General features: G+C 38.2%; 1 protein-coding gene across 1 annotated transcript in view; it reads right to left on the bottom strand.

The window, feature by feature from the left end:
- Positions 1-18,480, bottom strand: part of lmbrd1 (LMBR1 domain containing 1) — a 43,422-nt gene that overhangs the window by 20,076 nt on the left and 4,866 nt on the right. The window contains exons 3-7 of the mRNA XM_053480123.1: positions 15,976-16,039; positions 9,197-9,294; positions 4,566-4,633; positions 3,474-3,562; positions 1,261-1,334 (exon numbers count right to left, since the gene is read on the bottom strand). Of these exons, the coding sequence (XP_053336098.1) occupies positions 1,261-1,334; positions 3,474-3,562; positions 4,566-4,633; positions 9,197-9,294; positions 15,976-16,039 (393 nt within the window). The remainder of the gene's footprint in view (positions 1-1,260; positions 1,335-3,473; positions 3,563-4,565; positions 4,634-9,196; positions 9,295-15,975; positions 16,040-18,480) is intronic.

Genomic DNA, 18,480 nt, shown 5'->3' with positions numbered 1-18,480 from the left:
TAAACACAAAACCACAGAATTAAAATAAGGGATGCTAACTTTTACCTATGACTGTTATGTTATTCACCCACCACAAGAGAATGTAGAAGATGGGCCCAGGAATAGTAATGCTGCTGCAAATTATGAAATATCTACATATATCTACAACCATAAGAGGGACAGTCATAGTACTCATAAAATATTCCATTCTCACAAGATTCCACAGTACAGTGGAGCCCTGGATCACGAACATAATTCGTCCCGGAAGCGGGCTCGTATTTTAAAACACTCGTAAACCAAATCGAGTTGTTCCATAAGAAATAATGGAAACTCAGATCAGTCATTTCACAACCCAAAAAAAATAAATACATAAAAATAATTAATACAAAATATAAAGTAAAAATAAAACAAATTAACCTGCACTTTAAAAAAGTAAAAATAAATCCCGACAGATAAGTGTTTTTATTAGTGTTTGTCTACGCCGTGTTATGTGTATGCGCTCTTGCGCCGTGTTTGTCCGCACAAGTGCTGTGCGTGCGTGCGTGCGACACCCTCTCCCTCCTCTCGTCTTACACAGTAACTCTTCCTCCTCTCTTATTTGAGAGCGAGGAGGAACTACTGTGTGGAACAACTTTCACACACGCGCAAACATACATAGACGCACACACATATACATGCACACACACACACACATTTACATTTAGACATTTGGCAGAAGCTCTTACCCAGAGCTACCCCTGGCCTACACACACACAAAAATAATAAACTGTTTTAAGTGCACACACGTGGTCAGTGTTATAGTAAATAGTATACGCACGCACGGATGTTGATTATACCAGTAAGAGATGAGCACTAAGACCCAGCAGGAATTACCCACAACTCTGCAGCGCGAGAGAGAAAAACCATTGGCTCAGTTGTGATCACGTGATGCTCGGCGTCAAAACAAGAAGCGTATGCATGATACATGATTTTGACTCGCAAACCGTGTTACCCGCAATCCGTGGTTCCACTGTACATCAGGTTATATAAAACATGATCTAGAGTTGTCAAATCAAACTGACATCACAAAAGTGTTTTTTTTAAAGGCCTCTAATGAAAATCAGCCAACTACTTGTCCCACATTCATGTGTGTAGTTAGTCTCAAAATTCATGCACATTTGAGACTTACTGAATGCCATAACCTGAGCAAAGCTGTGCACTGTTTCTTGCACATACAGACAACAATTCTGGAGGATAAAAAACTGAAGGGAACATCACATTGTACTAGCATAGAAAACTTACTGTGTATGTGATGACTGCCAACATTCCGATCAACGTCAGGGAGCTGATGGAGAAAGACAGTGCCACCACACCATCTGTGTGTGTTTGGGAGATAGAAAAGAAGAAAGGAAATGGTATTAGTAAACAAGTATGATATTTAAGGTGCCGCTGTCATGTCATTTAGCAGCTACATACAGACAGACATGTACATCTAAAGTTTGAACACACCCTACTTCATTTCTCAATATCGTATAGAAATACTGAGGACATTGAAATTATAATGGAACATATATAGAATTATCTAGAAAACAATACAAGTTAAATAACTAGAATATGATTTATATTTTGGATTTTTTAAAGTACCCAGTTGTGTTTGATCACACTTGGCATTCTCTCAGTCAGTCTCATGAGGTCGTAACCTGAAATAGTTTTCCAAGAATCTTAAAAGTTCCTAGAAATGTTGAGTACTTGTTGCCGGCTTTTCCCTTCACTGTTCTTCCTCACTGAGGAAAGTTAAATATATATTCAATTGTACTTGGTTCATCCACTCTAAATATACTTTTTGTCCCTTATGTGAGTTTATTAAGAAATAGCAGAGAGAATCTTAAATGTGCAGGAAATGTCACAAAATAAAACCAGCAAGATACAGCAGTACCACTGTGTTTAGGTGTTTGTCTTTTTTTGCTCACTTTATAACCAACGTATCTCAATATTTCATTTCATGTCGTCACCTAGTGACGTCGTCACTTGGTCTCTCTACAAGTCTAGTCTTTGAACAAAATGGAAAAGTGCTCCGGTCTCTCTACTGTAAAACATGATCCGCTCATATTACAACTCAGTTATGAGAGAGAGACAGAGAAAAATTACTGACATTCACTGATCACTGTTATTACTACTATTACTGCTACTATTTTTATCATCATCATCATTATAGTGTGTGTATATATGCTTTCCCTTTTTTATAATGTTCACGAGAGTCACTTTATCTTTGACTTTAACTAAATGTCTGTACTTATTTATTTTATATACATTTATCCATTATTACCCTTTCTATACTATTGTTATATTGGTTTGTTTTTTTAACTATCTACTCCTGTTATTTTCTTGTGACTTATTTCCATGCTTTGGAAATAGGAATGTAAATATTTCTTATGACAATAAATCAGCTTTCAATACTAAATCCTAAGAGAGAGAAAGAGAGGTTAAGTGGGTGTGACTTGGGCCAACCGCTAAAGCTGCCCCTCACCCTTCACCCAAACAAACTTTAAAGCCAATGGGACTCCTGTGTTACTCTCACTAACATAAGTTACATAACTTAGGAGGAACCAGGCAACTAAATTTGCCTGAAAAGACTGCTGACATTAACATCAGTAGCAGGGACAGGTTTCTTAAACTTGCTGACAGAGGGTCCAGGCAACACAATAGGACTCGCTGACATTGATTAAGCTAATTATCACTGCTGCCTAATCAACACGTCACCTCTGCCATTTTCCTCATCTTAGAAGCACTGTTTTTCGATCAGGGCTGACAACAAAAACACTCATTTTAAATTAAGAAATTATTGCAAATATCCAAAACACTCATTTTAAACAAAAAAAATATTGCAAATATAGTTTCTTGTAAACTAGCTAAATGATTTTGTGGGTTCGGCTTAACTTGGCTGTCTCTCAATTTAATTGTAGAAGAAGTTTACCTGTATGGTACCTTTAACATGGCACAATGCTCATTCATTTAAATGTCTTTTTATGGGCATTCAGACTTTAGATTTACATTTTTTAAACAAACTAAGTTTACTGAGTATTTATTATGAGTTGATATTGTATGCATAATGTCAAGTAAAAACCTTAATGTAGATCTGCAAAACATGAATGAAGCTTGTTCAAGAACATAGCAAGCAGAGCCTGACGCATGCAAGAATGAAGCTAACACCCACATTGGCTTGTTTCATATTATTGCAAGTTAAACATGAATGTTAACTTTTTTTTTTCAGTTAATTTGTATTAAATAAATGAATAAATAAGATAATTAATTAATTAATTTCCCTCCTAGGATGCAGCTTAGCCAAGCGAGGCAAATGGGCAGTTGGGGTATTTTAACCACAGCCTGTCCACAGCATCCATTCTGTAGCTAAAATTTCTGTGGTTTCCTTAAACATGCATCAAACTAAATAGTTACTTTGACAGGGCATAAAATTGTTAATTTTAAGGTTATGTAAATAGATAAACTGCGCTTACCGTTGCTGCCCAGCTCTTTAAACAGGTACTGCAGCTTGTCCCATTGGGTAGAGTTCTGCTTGGGTGGAGGCAACAGTGGTGCAAAGGCCCTGCAATTAAGAAATATGCTTATGCAGAAATTACCAACATTAGTATAATTATATAAAATATTTTAACAAAGATGAAGCATAAATGCAATATACAGAGTTCCCCTGTTAAAAGCACATTTTTGCAATGCAAAAAAAAAAAATTATAAAAATAAAACATGCTAAATCTTTACCTACCTTTAGGGTCATAAACCAACCAACAAAATTAAGTGAAAAAACAACATAAAAATGTATGACATAGAACTAATAATAAATAGGATCTAGAAGTGTGCATATTGCATAGTGACTTGCCCTTTACTTTTGCTTGTAATACTGCACTCGATCATTTCAGAATCTCCTAACTGATCACATGCTAGTTAAAGAATTTTATTCCACCCTTCTTTGGTAAACATGATCCAAAGAGATCTCTTGCACACACCCCTATTCAAATAATAGGCATTTTAAAATATTTTCTTTTTCTAAAGCCCTTCTTTTGTTGAATTGGATTTGCGTTCTGAGCCGTTATCAAGATAAAAGGCAATAAATAATGTCTCTTATGATTAGACAACTACACCACCTACAGATTTTACAAAACAGATTATCCATAAATCTCCTTCCAAATACCCAAATTATCCATAATTCATTCTATTTGGACTACAATTCATTTCCTGCTGAAGAGATGCAGTCTCATACCATTATGCTTAAGTGTGGGTATGGTGTACGCTGGATGATAAGATGTCTTATGTTAGTGCAAAATTATTCCCAAACACTTAAATGTAGAATGCACAAATAAATAAAATCTGACTGCACAAAAAAAACAAACCAATGCACAAAACAATGCCACATGTCACACTGCCGCCTAATAATGAGTGCACAGCACCCCGGTTGGTAGCTGATGCTTGATAAAAAAAGAACGCCCAAGACAGTAAAAAATGAGCCATGATTAAACTAGGGCCCCCAGGTAGAGAAAAATAATCGCAAGCAGATGTAAAGTTGGTAAACCTTGCAAGAACCTAGATGGACTTACCCAATTAAAAGAAGAGCAGCACAGATGATGAGAAATGCAACTGTGTACTTCACTGCATTTTTTGCTTGCTGTAATGAAAAAAGACATTTACATTTAGGCATTACGGAATACCATTGCGTGACCGGATTATACTATCAACACCCACTATCTCCCCACATCACAGCTACAATACCACTATTGCTGCTCATTTCGTTTTTTTACTCTCTGACAACTAAAGCTCAGGGTTTTTGAGGGCTTCTGCTATAGGTGGTTGAGTAAGCATCAACTTGCAGCATTTAGCTGCTGCATAGGCGAATAACTTTTCATACTAAAATTATTTATGGTGCAAATACTCACTTTATTCATGATATTCTTAACTAGCAAATAATGTTAAAAAGTGTCAAAGCCTTTGGCAGACGTTACCGTGCGTGCGTTTGCTGCACAAAAAACTTAACAAATTGCAAATCTGATGTCTTTTAAAGAAACTTGATAACATTCCCAGCCTGCCGATGGCATTTTGGTGTGACTACCGATTAAGGTGGTTTATGTGTTTGCCAGTTGTGAGACAATTGATTACAAAAAAAAGTGATTTTTTTTTTTTAGCTGTTTTTAATTGGTGGCCCCACCTTTTTTTAAAAGGGACTTTCTCTATAGCCCTGCCACCTTCCAAAAAAATGTACAGGAATGGTTTAAGGAACTTGACTTGAGTTTAAGGTGTTGACTTTGCTTCCAAATCTGATCACACATTTGTGGGACGTGCTGAACAAACAAGTTTTATAAATAGAGAATGAAAGATTTGTTGTCTACATTTTTGTGCCAAATACCACAGCACACCTTCAGAGATCTTGAGGTGTCCATGCCTCTATGGGAAAGAGGTGTTGTGGTGGTACAAGGGAGGCCTACACATTATTAAGCAGGTGATTTTAAATGTTACGGCTATATTATTACAACTCAGTTACTTTTTTCTTTCTACGTCACTGCTGTCAGCACCAGGTTTAACCCTCATATTATGTTAAAAAAAAATCACATTGGTTATGTTGCGGGTCATTTTGATGTCCACTCAGAACTGTCAAAAAACTGGGTTTAAACAACAGCAACTTAATTTTCTATTAGATAAACATTTTAAAAACTGACATACAACACAATTTGAAATTCCAGAACAATTTTTGTAACAACTATTTGGTTTAGTTTTAGATTTTCAGTGTTCAACATTTTCAATGTTGTCCACATGATGGACATAATGTACATCCACAATTGTAGAAAATAACCAAGGGCCAACTGTCTTGCACTGGCAGCTGTATGTTGCTGTGACTTTGTCCAGATGTCAACTCCTCCTTTGGTCGAGTTGTAGTCCAGGATCATTTGTGGCTTCTTGTTTTCTCTTGTGGTCAGAGATGCATCTGTGTGCATTGTGCTAATGATAAGAATGTTCTTGTTTTTCTTTGGGCAGTATAAAACAATTGTTGCTTTCTCAGGGAAAACAAATATTGAGGAATGAAGAGATCTTCCCTGCATCTTCAGAATTTCACTGGGAAGTTCTGGCTTATTTCTTCTTATTGTTCCCAACATAGTCAGCTTTCTCTTCTGAAGGTTATTTGCAAGGCTGTAAAGAAGTTGTCACAAGTGATGTTGTGACCTTGCAGCCCTTCACTCATCTCCAGCACCACTCAGATCCCCTGTTTCTTCTCAGATACTCCTCCAGGTAGCTCTTCAGTGTTACTTGCATATTCCATGCATAGGTAGATTTTGCATCACCAGCTGCCCATATTTTGATGCCATACTTGGACGGCTTGCTGGGCATATACTGCCGGAAAGCACAGCGGCCCCTGAATGGAATAAGGCGTTCATCTACAGTAACATGGAGGCCAGGATTGTATCCAGTGGCTTCCGTTGCCCTTGAAATACACGCCTCCCCTCCAAGTTACTCATGTCAAGTATAATCCGCTCTATTGGTGGGTATAGGAAGAGCAGAAATGTAGATTGAATATTATCAGCTTGTGTAATGGCAAACTTTGTAGGACCAGGAGTCATTTTGATTACATTGGAAAATTATAGTCTGCCTCGGCCTAGGTGTGGTGATGTTAAATATTTCATAATAGCATCTTTAGATGTCCATGTTCCCTCTGTGGATTATGATTGCTGCGGTCCTTGGTTTTCATTTGTTTTAGAGACGACAGCAGACTCCTCCTCTAAATCCTCCTCATCGTAGGAAAACTGACAGTCAGGATCATTAATAACATTGTCCTTGGGCTCTGAACAATCCTCTGTCTCTGAAATCTCTTCTTCGTCATCACTATCGCGGTTAAAAATCTCTGATAAAATTCGATAAAACTCATTTTCAAAGAGATGACATGAGAACAGTGACAAGGACAAAGGGAAGAAGGCTTGTCCCATACACACACCTGGGTCTGTGTGTCTGAATGTTTATTCAGGGATTATTCAAAACAAAGTACATCAGAGAGACACATTTATTTTGGATCTGATCTGCTTTTTACCCATATCAAAGTGTCCGGGTCAAAATGACCCGCAACATCATCTTTGTATACGAACACTGCACAGACGTTCCAGGACACGTCAGAGTGTCCATATTTTACACACCATTTTATGATCCCAAATGAGGAATTGTCACAAAATTTTATGAAGATAAAAAAAGGATTAACAGTACTTTGGTCAACAAAAAAAACAAAATGGGTCAAATTGACCCTTAACATAATATGAGGTTTAAAGAGACAGATCCCTATTAGTCAGACCATATACTGTAGATCTGTGCATTGTAAATGTACAGTACCAATTATTTGAAAATGCTGGTAAAGTACTGTTTAAAAAAAAATATTACTTTGATTCTTTTAAGTAGAATTTGTAGTACAATTCCTGGAAAAAGTGTAAAGTAGGGGCACCACTTTTCCTGTGCAAAATACTGAAAACAGCTTACTTCTAGCCCTTATGCTTACATAGGTACAAGTCTGTATACTGCCCATGATCCAGGGAGTGTGTGTGTGTGTGTGTGTGCGCGCGTGTGCGTGCGTGTGTGAGAGTGATTGATAGAAGTTGTTTAGAATGGGCTGAATATTCACTCATAATCCACTTTATTATTTACAATTTTGCAGAATTAAGCACTCTAACCAGATGTGCTGGTTTGAGTATTTTAGAAAAGGTCAATCTCCAGGGATTTTCTTCTCACAACAAACTATATGGATTTTGTGACTGTGATCTGGCAAACAGCTTGCAACCCTGATAAAATACACTGCTAGCCAATAAATAAATAAATAAATAAAAATACACACATGCACTATTTATGGCATCATTCCGTTAAGTTGCAAGGTCACAATATTTTTCACCCTGAGTCATAGAAATTTCTCTCTAAAACATTGTTTTGATGATGGGAGACTAAGCATCACAAAGAGATCACAAAGATACAATGTGTAAAGTCTTCTCCAGCACATTCTCAACGAGGTTAGGGTGTGGACTCTTTAGTGGCCTATCCATGTATAAAAAAAATTATGTCTCATGCACCCTGAACCACTCGTTTATAATCTGAGCCCTCTTCTAGGAATAACAAATCTTGCTTGTGCCATCAGGAAAGAAAAATATCAATTGATGGAAAAACCTGTTCATTTAGGATATTTAGGTAGTCAGAATATCCTAAAATGTTTGGACACATAACATTGCTTAACCAAGACCCGACCAACAGAACCAACAGAAGCAACCCTAGATCTTAACACTGCACCCACTGGATTGTATGGTAGGCACTAGGCATGATGGGAGCATCAGGGGAAGATGATGCATTCATCACTCCGGAACAGGTTAAATCTAAACTTATTAGACCACAGGCCCTTTTGTCAATTTCCCACAGTTCATTCTTTATGCTTCCTATTAAACTGAAGCCTTTATTTCTGATTAGCCTCACTGACAAGTGGTTTTCTTAAGGCTACACAGCGGTTTTGTCCCAATCACTTGAGTTCTCTTTGTATTGTTCTTGTGAAAATGCTCTTACAGTCAATATTTAACAGTGAGTTCTAGAGTTGTAGTTTTATTTCACATTGAGGGACACAGAGCATCAAAAGGAGCCAATTAGAATGTGTTACTGCCTCTAGTTTCTAATTGACTGAAACATGACAGCGCGTTGATATTGAGTGTGCACAGCAGAGAGTATGAAAATATTATTTGAGAACACATGAATGAGTGTTGAAGTAAGCAAAAATATAATCTGAATGCAAAACAAAGATTTACTCTCAGGTTTTTTGATACAAAAAACGTCATACTACTCCAACAAGAACAAGTAAACTGATTCACTTGTTTAGGTCTGCCTCCTTGTCATGCAAGCAATAGCCTGGTGTGGATGCCATAAATGAGGAATAGAAATGACAGAAGTAATTGAGTTTTAGGACTGAATCATTAGCTAATCTTTGGCCTGATTGGTGAATTAATGATGAGTATGGGCAATAAGTATGACTGATGCAGCATCTAGAAAACACGAGCAAGTAAATAACTGAGGTTCAGAAACCAGACTGTATGTATGTATGAATCGAGATCATGATTTTTTTTTTTCTTTTGGATTAATTGTGCAGCTCTACTTCACATTCTAAAAATGATTTAAAAATTTAGTCAAGCAAGGATAGAACAGATCCTATTAGTTTAGCCAGTGAGCTTACCGAGCACTTGCTGATGTTATCATCAACTGTTTCTTCATAGTAGAAGTAAACAAAAGGAATCCAGAAGAAGACACAGAAGAGGATGATGGCATACAGAGCTGTGAAAGAAATATAAAATGTGTAAAATGCCTGGTGGGGATGAATTTGGCAGTTATTTAACCAGACATAAAAACAAAACACCAGTAACTGCACAAAAAGAAAATAGTTAAAAGATGAAACTAAAAAGTTCACAGAGAATGCTGAATGCATATGTCATTAAACATCTGAATATGCCACAACAGCACATGTCGTTGACAGGAAAAGAGTTAAAAGGTTAAAGCTAAAAATAAGCTGATTAGCTTTAATGTGATCAGTGATGGTATCATTTTAGGTTAAAACCCACATCAATGTGTGTCTGTCTTTCCATACAGCTGAACTGCCAAACTTATTAATACAAAGAAATAAAATTTTGTAAGGTTTCTCACGCCTTGTTTACTTTGTTTTACTTCTTTGGTTGTCAGTCAGACACACTTCCTGTTCAATAATCGGAGAGTAAATCACAGACCAGAAATTGAAAAAGTAGTAGGTTTTAAACAGGTTTAATAATAACATTATTCACCACTTCAGCGCCTTTATTTCAGCAGTGAAAATATTAACTAATCTCAGTAAGAACATTTAGTTAAGCATTTCTAAATTAATATCTAGTGTTAATATTAATAATATTTCTACAAACTCTTTTCCTGTCAACAACATGTGCTGTTGTGGCACATTCAGATGTTTAATGACATATGCATTCAGCATTCTCTGTGAACTTTTTCACCCTTTTACAACGGTCGGAAAGTCTTTTATGACGCTCTAACATGACCGGTTGTACTTTTTCAGGGGCATTTCATTAACAACCTCAAGCTACTAAGCAAGCAAGATAACAAAAATAAAGCGAGGTGAAAGAATGACCGTTTTATTGCATTAAACACTAAGGAGCGTCCTGGGAAATTCACAGTAATAAGTATAACCATCGGCTTAGGGCTGGGCGATATGGCTAAAAACTGTATCACGATATCAGTGTTTCAAATCGGTCGATATCGATAATTATTGATATTTTTATGACCCATTGAAAAATAAGATTATGACCCATTTAAAATAAGGATCAGGAGAAAAATATATTACATTTAAACATTTTCATTTTAAACCTAACCCTTCTCTGATCATAGTCCTCTCAGTTATTAAGACAGAAATGTCAATAACCATGGAAAACTCAAATAATTAAAATGTAAACATAAGTCTAAAGTCACAATGAACACTTAACAATTATCTCTTAACATTTAAGGTGCAAAATGAAAGAAAATGTGCCAGTGCCCACTTCCCAATTTTAAGTGGCACGTAGACATTTAGGGTTCTTGGGAGGGGCAGAGCTGACACGAGCTGCCGGAGGGTGGTTAGTGTCTTGCCCCTCCCTTGTTTTAAAGCACTTTAGAACAACACACACCAACACTACATTAGAGCGGGAGGAGCGAAGCGGGGGTCTTCCTTTTTTCCACACCCCCGTTCTCTATCCGCGGTCCAGGGCCGGGGGCTGAGAGGAGGAGCTGGCCGTTCGGTCGGGGTCTGGGCAGGTGGTCCTTTCCGCTGCTGCGGGGACCGGGGGGGCTTTCTGTCCCCACGGCGGAGGGATATGGGTATATGGGGAGTGTGAGTGTGTATATTGTCTATTTTTGTGTGTCTACATGTGTGAGTGTGTGAATATTTGTTTGTATGTATGAGGGTGGGAATATATGTTTGTGTATGTGTGTGCTTGGCTGTCTACGTTTAGGTGTCAGGTCAGGTCCTAGACTCCACCTCTCTCAACATCCCAGGCCCCCCCTGATCTGCCACCACACACAGCTGTGGGGTGCCCCCGGCCGCTGGTGGGTTGTTGGTTTCTCGCTCCGGGGCGGGGCGCTCGGGTGAGCGCTGGCTTACTCGCGGCGGTCACTGGGCGGGATCTGGCTCTCCTGGCTTGGCGGGGCACCGGCTGGTGGATGGGGGGGGCCCTGGGATCTCTGGACCCAGGGACCGGACTGCCTCGGAGTGTGCGGCCGCCGGCGGAGCCTGCGGTCCTGTCACCACGGCCCCCTGGGGCGTCTGCACTGGGGCTGCTAGATGAGCCCCCTCTGGGCTCTCCGCTGCCCCTTTCGGGGTGGGGGGGCTGTCCCTGCGGTGGTTCTCCTGAGACTCCTGTGCTCTGGGGGCCTCTGGATGTCTGGGACCCGTGTCTCCGCCGTATCTGCTCCATGCCTCGCGGGATGGGACTGTGGTCCCCCACACACACTATTAAACATTTACATGGAGGAGCCCTATGAAAACAAGCGCGCTCACACAGACAGGTGTGCACACAAACGTTCACACTGGTGTACAAACAGGTGCTCACACACACACTGTCTTTGCTGTTGCTTCAAAACAAAATGTTTATTTCAAAATATTTTATTATGTGCGCGGCTCAACAGGTTTTGGGATTTGTGGTTTGCCGCGAGTCGTGCAGGTGTTGGTTGTGGCTGCGGTTTTTCTGCTGCTATTTTTTCTCTTTTTCTTCGGCAGGTGCGGATTTTGACTATATTCTCCCCCCCCCCCTTTCTTTTTTTTTTTTCTTTTCTTCTCTCTTTTCCCTCTTTTTTTTTTTTTTTTTACTCTCTCTTCTCTTTTTTTGGTCCCCGGTCTTGTCTGTTATAATATGGGAAACAAAATAAATAAATAAATAAATAAATAAATAAAAATGGCTGTGAATGATGATAGAACAGCTACACATACTCTCTGCTATGTGTTATCTGTGATACTGACAGGCCGGGGAAAAGAAAAGAAAAAAATGAGGAAAAAAAAAAAAAGAACTCTCACGCCGAGAGCAAGAGTTTACACAATTATACCCACTGTTGCGGGAGAGAGGTTGATTTTACGGCAGCTGTTTACGGGAGTGTAGTCCAGTGCGGGCAATGCTTTGTAGGTAATGTGCGTGAACGCGGAAATTGTGAGATGAGCTGGAATATAGAGCCTGAACCTATTTTATTTTAGTAGTTTTTGGTTCGATTTAAGTATGGAATCCAGCCCCACCTCGGCTTGCGAGTAACCCGGGTTACGATCGTTCCGCGAGACAGGCAAAAATTTTTTATACATTTTGACTTGATAAATGAGCCAGTCTTGATGTACGAGTACCATATATCATCAAGTATCATGTGGCATCCGCTTCTTTTTTTGATAAAATATTTTGATGCCGAGAAACTCACCTGTGCGCTTGTGAGGGTAAGTCAGTAAACTAAGTGTGTGTGTGTGTGTGAGAGAGAGTGAGTGAGTGAGTGAGTGAGTGAATGTCTGTCTGTTCGTCTGTGTGTGTGTGTGTGTGTGTGTGTGTGTGTGTGTGTGTGTGTGTGTGTGTGTGAGAGAGTAAGTCATCCTACACAGCAGCCCCCCCCCCTCCCCTTTTTCTGGTCTTATGAATATATTTGGGCTATGGAACAAATCGTCTAAGTTTCCATTATTTCCTATAGGGAAAATTCACTTTGATATACAAGCACTTTTGAAGCGAATTTTGCTCGCAATCCAAGGTTCCACTGTAACAATATATTCTATTAATTAATTTAAAAAATGTTGGTAAATTTCTGTGAGGAAGAAAACACAAAGAATCTTGTTTCTTCAAATAACATATTTAATCATACTAACTGCAATTCTGCTACACTTTAAATAAAATTTTAATAATATTACATAAATAAAACAAAGTGTCAAATGCAAGTAGCTGAAGGGAATCTATTTTTAAGCACGTTTCTCCATTCGAATGACTGCCCCTGCAGCTGGCTGTTCTGTTTCAATTAATCTACTGAGGATTTTCCGCTGAGGGATGAGGCTGATGGGTGGTTATTGCAGGAAAACTGCTTATTTCAGCTTATATTGTAAATTAAGCATTGCTTAAAAGAGGATTACACTCCAGTACAAATGTAGCATTTTAGACAGAATTTCTCTATTTCAGGATCCGGCAACCTGTAAAAGACATATGGCTTAATATTGTTTTATCTGAAAGGTAAGTGGCGGTGCTGGGTCATTGATCAGGATCCAAAGTCCAAATATGTCAAGCAGCCTTTAATGAGCCCTTAACAAGCCCCTCAGGCCCATGCTTATTGTTGACCCTAACTTGCTAACAATCTGAGATACAAAAGAATAGAATTTCACCGGACTACAATTTACATGCAACCGAAAAGCTAAAGAAAAAGAAAAAAGCCCTATTTCTTTCAAAAAATTTTGCATTGTGGTACATCATCAATTAAATTATATTGATTCCCCTGTGTATATTTTATACACATCCTTTAATTGAACTCTTAAAGGAGACCTAGTGTATTTTCTGGACCATAAGTCACATTTTTTTGTCATCTGGCTGTTTGTGCAGCTTACAGTGTGAAGCAACTTGTGTGTGCAAATTTGCTGTCACTTCAAAAAATTTTACACAAGTGAAAATGCTGATCAAAAGGAAAGCTATACTGCAGACTACAAACAGCAGATTGTGAAATATGCAGCCAAAAGACAGCAATCGAGCAGCAGAAAGTTTGAAGAATGTAAAGAATATGTCAGAGACTGGTGCAAAGCGGATGCAGCACAGCAGAAGGAATGGTGTGGTATGAAAGCTAGTCTATGCTATAAAAAAAAAATTATATATATATAAATACAAGCCATGTTATGAACGCTAGATGGCAAGCTGCTGACAGAGTCCTATCAACGCACCATATAATTGCAAGGGAGATAAATATTAAGCGTTTTGCTGGCAGACCTTCCAGGTGCTACTGCTTCATGCAACACAAACACCTGGCAATTAAGGCAAGGAACATGATGTGTCAGAAACTGCCACCAGATTTCCATGCTAAGGTTGACAAATTTAGAGATCACTGCACACAATGTGAAACCAGATCACGTAATTAACATGGATAAAGTACCAATAATATTTGATATCCCCATAAAAAGTGTAACTGAAAAGAGCCAGAAGAGAGTGAGCATCGTGACAACTGGTCATGAGAAGTCACAATTCACAGTGGTACACTAGTCTGCTGTGGAGACGGTACAAGATTTGCCACAAACAGTTATTTTTAAGCACAGGACCATGTAAAAAAACGGAATTCCCCACCTCTGTTGTTGTGACCATAAACAAGAAACGGTAGATGGATGAAGGAATCATTTATATTTGGATTGCAAAGTGCCATTCTAAACTTCCTGATCAATTCTTTAATGCAAACAAAGCCGTACTTGTGACGCACAGCATGAAAGAACATATTACTGTGCAAATCAAAAGGAAAATCAAAGCCTGCAACTCCATACCTGCTATAATCCTTGGATGGATGACTATGTTACTCCAGCCACTCGGCGTCGCAGTTAGCTGGAGTTTAACGCTGCCTTATGTCGCCTGTGAGAGACATGGATGGTGGATGGAGAACACAGCTTCATGGCAACTGGGAGGAAGCGATATGCAACTTTTCAGGATGTTGTGGGACGGATCAACACTGCAGGGAATTCAGTGGGGAGACACCATCCTGTCGGGATTCAGACAGTCCAGACTATTTGGAACTGATTCTGATGGTGAATCTGACAACAACCTGACAGAAGAGGACATCCTGCTTTATCTTCCACCAAAGCTGGTGGAGTGGAAGCGACAAGGAGGATGAGGTGTTCAACAGAGTCAATGATGCAGATGAGGAATAAACTTTTCTCTTAATGCGCTATTCTGTAGTTAAACTCTAATGACTAACTGTTTCTTTTTCAGTGTTTCTTTGTAAATTAAAAAGCGATAAGTCTTTCATGAAATAAAATTTTAAAAAATGAAATGCAACGTATACACCAAAGCAACTATTTGTTCAAAAACACTGTTTATGCTAATTGCAGCTAATAGTCTGGTGCAACAAATGGTCCAGAAAATATGGTATTATACTAAATTTAGCAAGCATGCACTTTTAGACATGTAGATAGGTCTCCACTATGCATATATAAACATAATATGTAAAGAAAATAAATCCCTGCTTTTTGTCCTTTTTCTACTTTTGTACTGGCCGAGGTATAAACAAGTTAGATTTTTCCCCATGTGACCTTATATAAGAAGACACCATCCCACAGCTTGATGCTCAGCTGTTCTCTGTTGGTGCATGGCTCAGCATTAGATAATGTGCATGGCCACTTCTATGGCATATTTAACGGAGGACTAAAAGGGACTGAGATATTAAAAATATATAATATCTGAGGAGTTTTTAGCTGAAGTGTAAACAGAAACCTCTGAGACTTAAACAACTTTGCAAAAGTCATGAGCGACCCCTCATTTCTTTATATTTTGATACAAAGAGACAGAGTTCACTGAATTTTTAATGTAGTCTTTAGAAATAGTTCGAAATCTTCCTCTATGACTGTTTGCCTCTTATTTCTGGCAAGTTTTGATGCTCATTTACAGTGTAGCCAAACCATGATCTATTAATTAAATACATAAAAACATCTAACTTAAGGCATAAAGAAGTGAGAAACACAGGTAGGTGCAGATAACAGATGATCGGGCCGGTGATCGGGCTCAAATCTGATCATTTTCATCTTCTCCTAAAAAATTATTTTAATTGATCTAATATGTGACAACAATAGATATTAAGTTGCAGGCTACACAAGCCGTTTTTCCTAAATGTTATTTTACATACACAGTAGTCCGAAAAATATTTTTTTCTGATAAGATGATAAATATTAATAGATTATGGCTCATTTCATCCTCAAAGATCTGAAATACATTAGTAGTGGAATGTCTGCTAGTATAAACTACTTACTGTAATAGCCATATAGGACTGTGTCTTCAATTTGCCTCCTTGTTTCATTGCTTGATGCCCAGTCCTGAAATTGATTAAACAGACAAAGTGACTAAGAAATTAGCAATGTTTATATAAAAACAGGTAAAATAAAGAAATAAAACAACAAAATGTTGTGTTCTTTGCCCAGATGGTTTACCACAGGCCAGCTTTGCTTTTTAAAAAGGTCATGTATTATGCAAATATTATTTTTTGATCATTTTCGAGTTTAAAGGTCTCTAGTGAAAAAATAGAAGTAAAATATACCCCTTTCCTTTTCTTTAAAAAAAAATATATGCCTATTCATTTTTAAAATTTCCCTCTTTTCAGGTGAAAAGAAAAGGTGGTAAAGCCCTCCTTCAGCTCGGGGCTCAGCTCTGGCCAAAACGTGCCATTCTACTACTACTTCGAAGTGAAGCAGCAGGTGCTATTGCTAAAGTTTTGACAACTATCCCAAACGCTGTAAATTTCACACCAGACTTATTTCTGAACAAGGGAAAATACAAGCTAGTTTTGTTAAAATGATAATACTGTTTCCATGCATTGATCAAACAATTTGTGGACTGGGAAAACAAAAGTTATTTTTCTTATCTTGGTGAGAGTGCCCTTGACCTGTCGTAAAGTTTGCACTTACCTAAGAAAAGTGTAAAAATAATAAAACATTGGTGAAGTCCAGAACTGAATGACTATGAACAAAAAAAGAGAAGGTATGGTGAAGTTTGTATATTGCTACTCGCATGTGGCCCATTAAAGCTTGTTTGTTAAATTTACACACACTTTAAGCCTACTTAGCTTGTCTTTCAAGCAAAATAAATATGTTTGTTATTGATCATGTTGCAGAACACCGGTGCATGGCCAATAAATCATAACTTATTTCAACACATTCGGATTCTTGGTTAAAAGAAAAAAAAAAACTAAACAATATGACAGGAATCATATTCTTTCTGAAAGCAAACTTCCTTCCCTGTATTACATTTCAGATCTCAGGTTGAAGATCTCGTCACATGGATGCCCCGTGTGTCTTTGGCATGCGTCTGGTGTCTGGGAATGATTCTCTCTACCTAGAAGATGGTTCTGGCCTCGACTGGTGTTGGCAGCTGTTTCTCTGGGGACTTGACAGTTCGATAGTTCAGGACTAGAACATCCTACAAGTCTACCTGGGTCTTTAAAGACTACCTAGACTCCATATTAACATCAGTTAACATCAGCTATTATAGCTGTACTGCCTGCTACCTAACACACTGTATAAATGCAGATCATTTACTGCTTTCTGTTTCACCCAAATGAGGATGGGTTCCCTGTTGAGTCTGGTTCCTCTCAAGGTTTCTTCCTATTACCATATCGGGGAGTTTTTCTTTACCACTGTTGCCCTCGGCTTGCTCACCAGGGACAAACTGACCATTTTGATTCATACACATTCAAATTCCATACAAACTTAAATAATTCTTTTGATTGTGTAAAGCTGCTTTGCGGCAATGACAATTGCTAAAAGCGCTATACAAATAAAAGTGAATTGAATTGAATTTCAAACTAGGACAAGTTTTCTTGTAAAGTTTCCCAGCTTTCGCAGGTTGCCAGACCTTGCTAATGAAAAGCATTTTTCACAAATAGTTACACCATGTTTCACTTACAGTAAGGGGGTATTAAGTGAGAAGTGTTAAAAGTAAATGTTGGTCTCATCAGAACAGTCAAGCTATTCCACATATTTGCTGTGACACCTAGCAAGGTGTTCTATGTATTATGAGACCTTTCACTGGGCCCTTGCGCCCATGATCCTATCACAGTCGTGCTGACATCCCGCACAATAGCACTCACACTCATGTGATGTTGCTTTCATAAAACAGTTTTACACCATTTATCATTAAGGTTATGATTTGTTTGTTTATTTATTTAAACATTTATTTTACTCCACCAACAAACATCCTTCCGCATCTAGTAGAACCAACTAAACGGGACAGAAGAAGCTGCCAATCAATAGCTACCAACCAACAATTAGTGTAATTAACAGAGGTGGAAGCAGTTTTTAATTCTTACCAGTACAATAAAACCAAAAGGTAAAGGGAATAAACCATGAACTGGACAGTCCCGTAAATCTCATATGTTTCTCTCTAGATTTCCACTTATTGGGCATGATCCTATCACAGTCGTGCTGACATCCCGCACAATAGCACTCACACTCATGTGATGTTGCTTTCATAAAACAGTTTTACACCATTTATCATTAAGGTTATGATTTGTTTGTTTATTTATTTAAACATTTATTTTACTCCACCAACAAACATCCTTCCGCATCTAGTAGAACCAACTAAACGGGACAGAAGAAGCTGCCAATCAATAGCTACCAACCAACAATTAGTGTAATTAACAGAGGTGGAAGCAGTTTTTAATTCTTACCAGTACAATAAAACCAAAAGGTAAAGGGAATAAACCATGAACTGGACAGTCCTGTAAATCTCATATGTTTCTCTCTAGATTTCCACTTATTGG

Source organism: Clarias gariepinus, chromosome 20 (genome assembly GCF_024256425.1).
Source record: "Clarias gariepinus isolate MV-2021 ecotype Netherlands chromosome 20, CGAR_prim_01v2, whole genome shotgun sequence".
Taxonomy (NCBI): domain Eukaryota; kingdom Metazoa; phylum Chordata; class Actinopteri; order Siluriformes; family Clariidae; genus Clarias; species Clarias gariepinus.
This window is presented reverse-complemented; position numbering and strand designations above follow the sequence as displayed.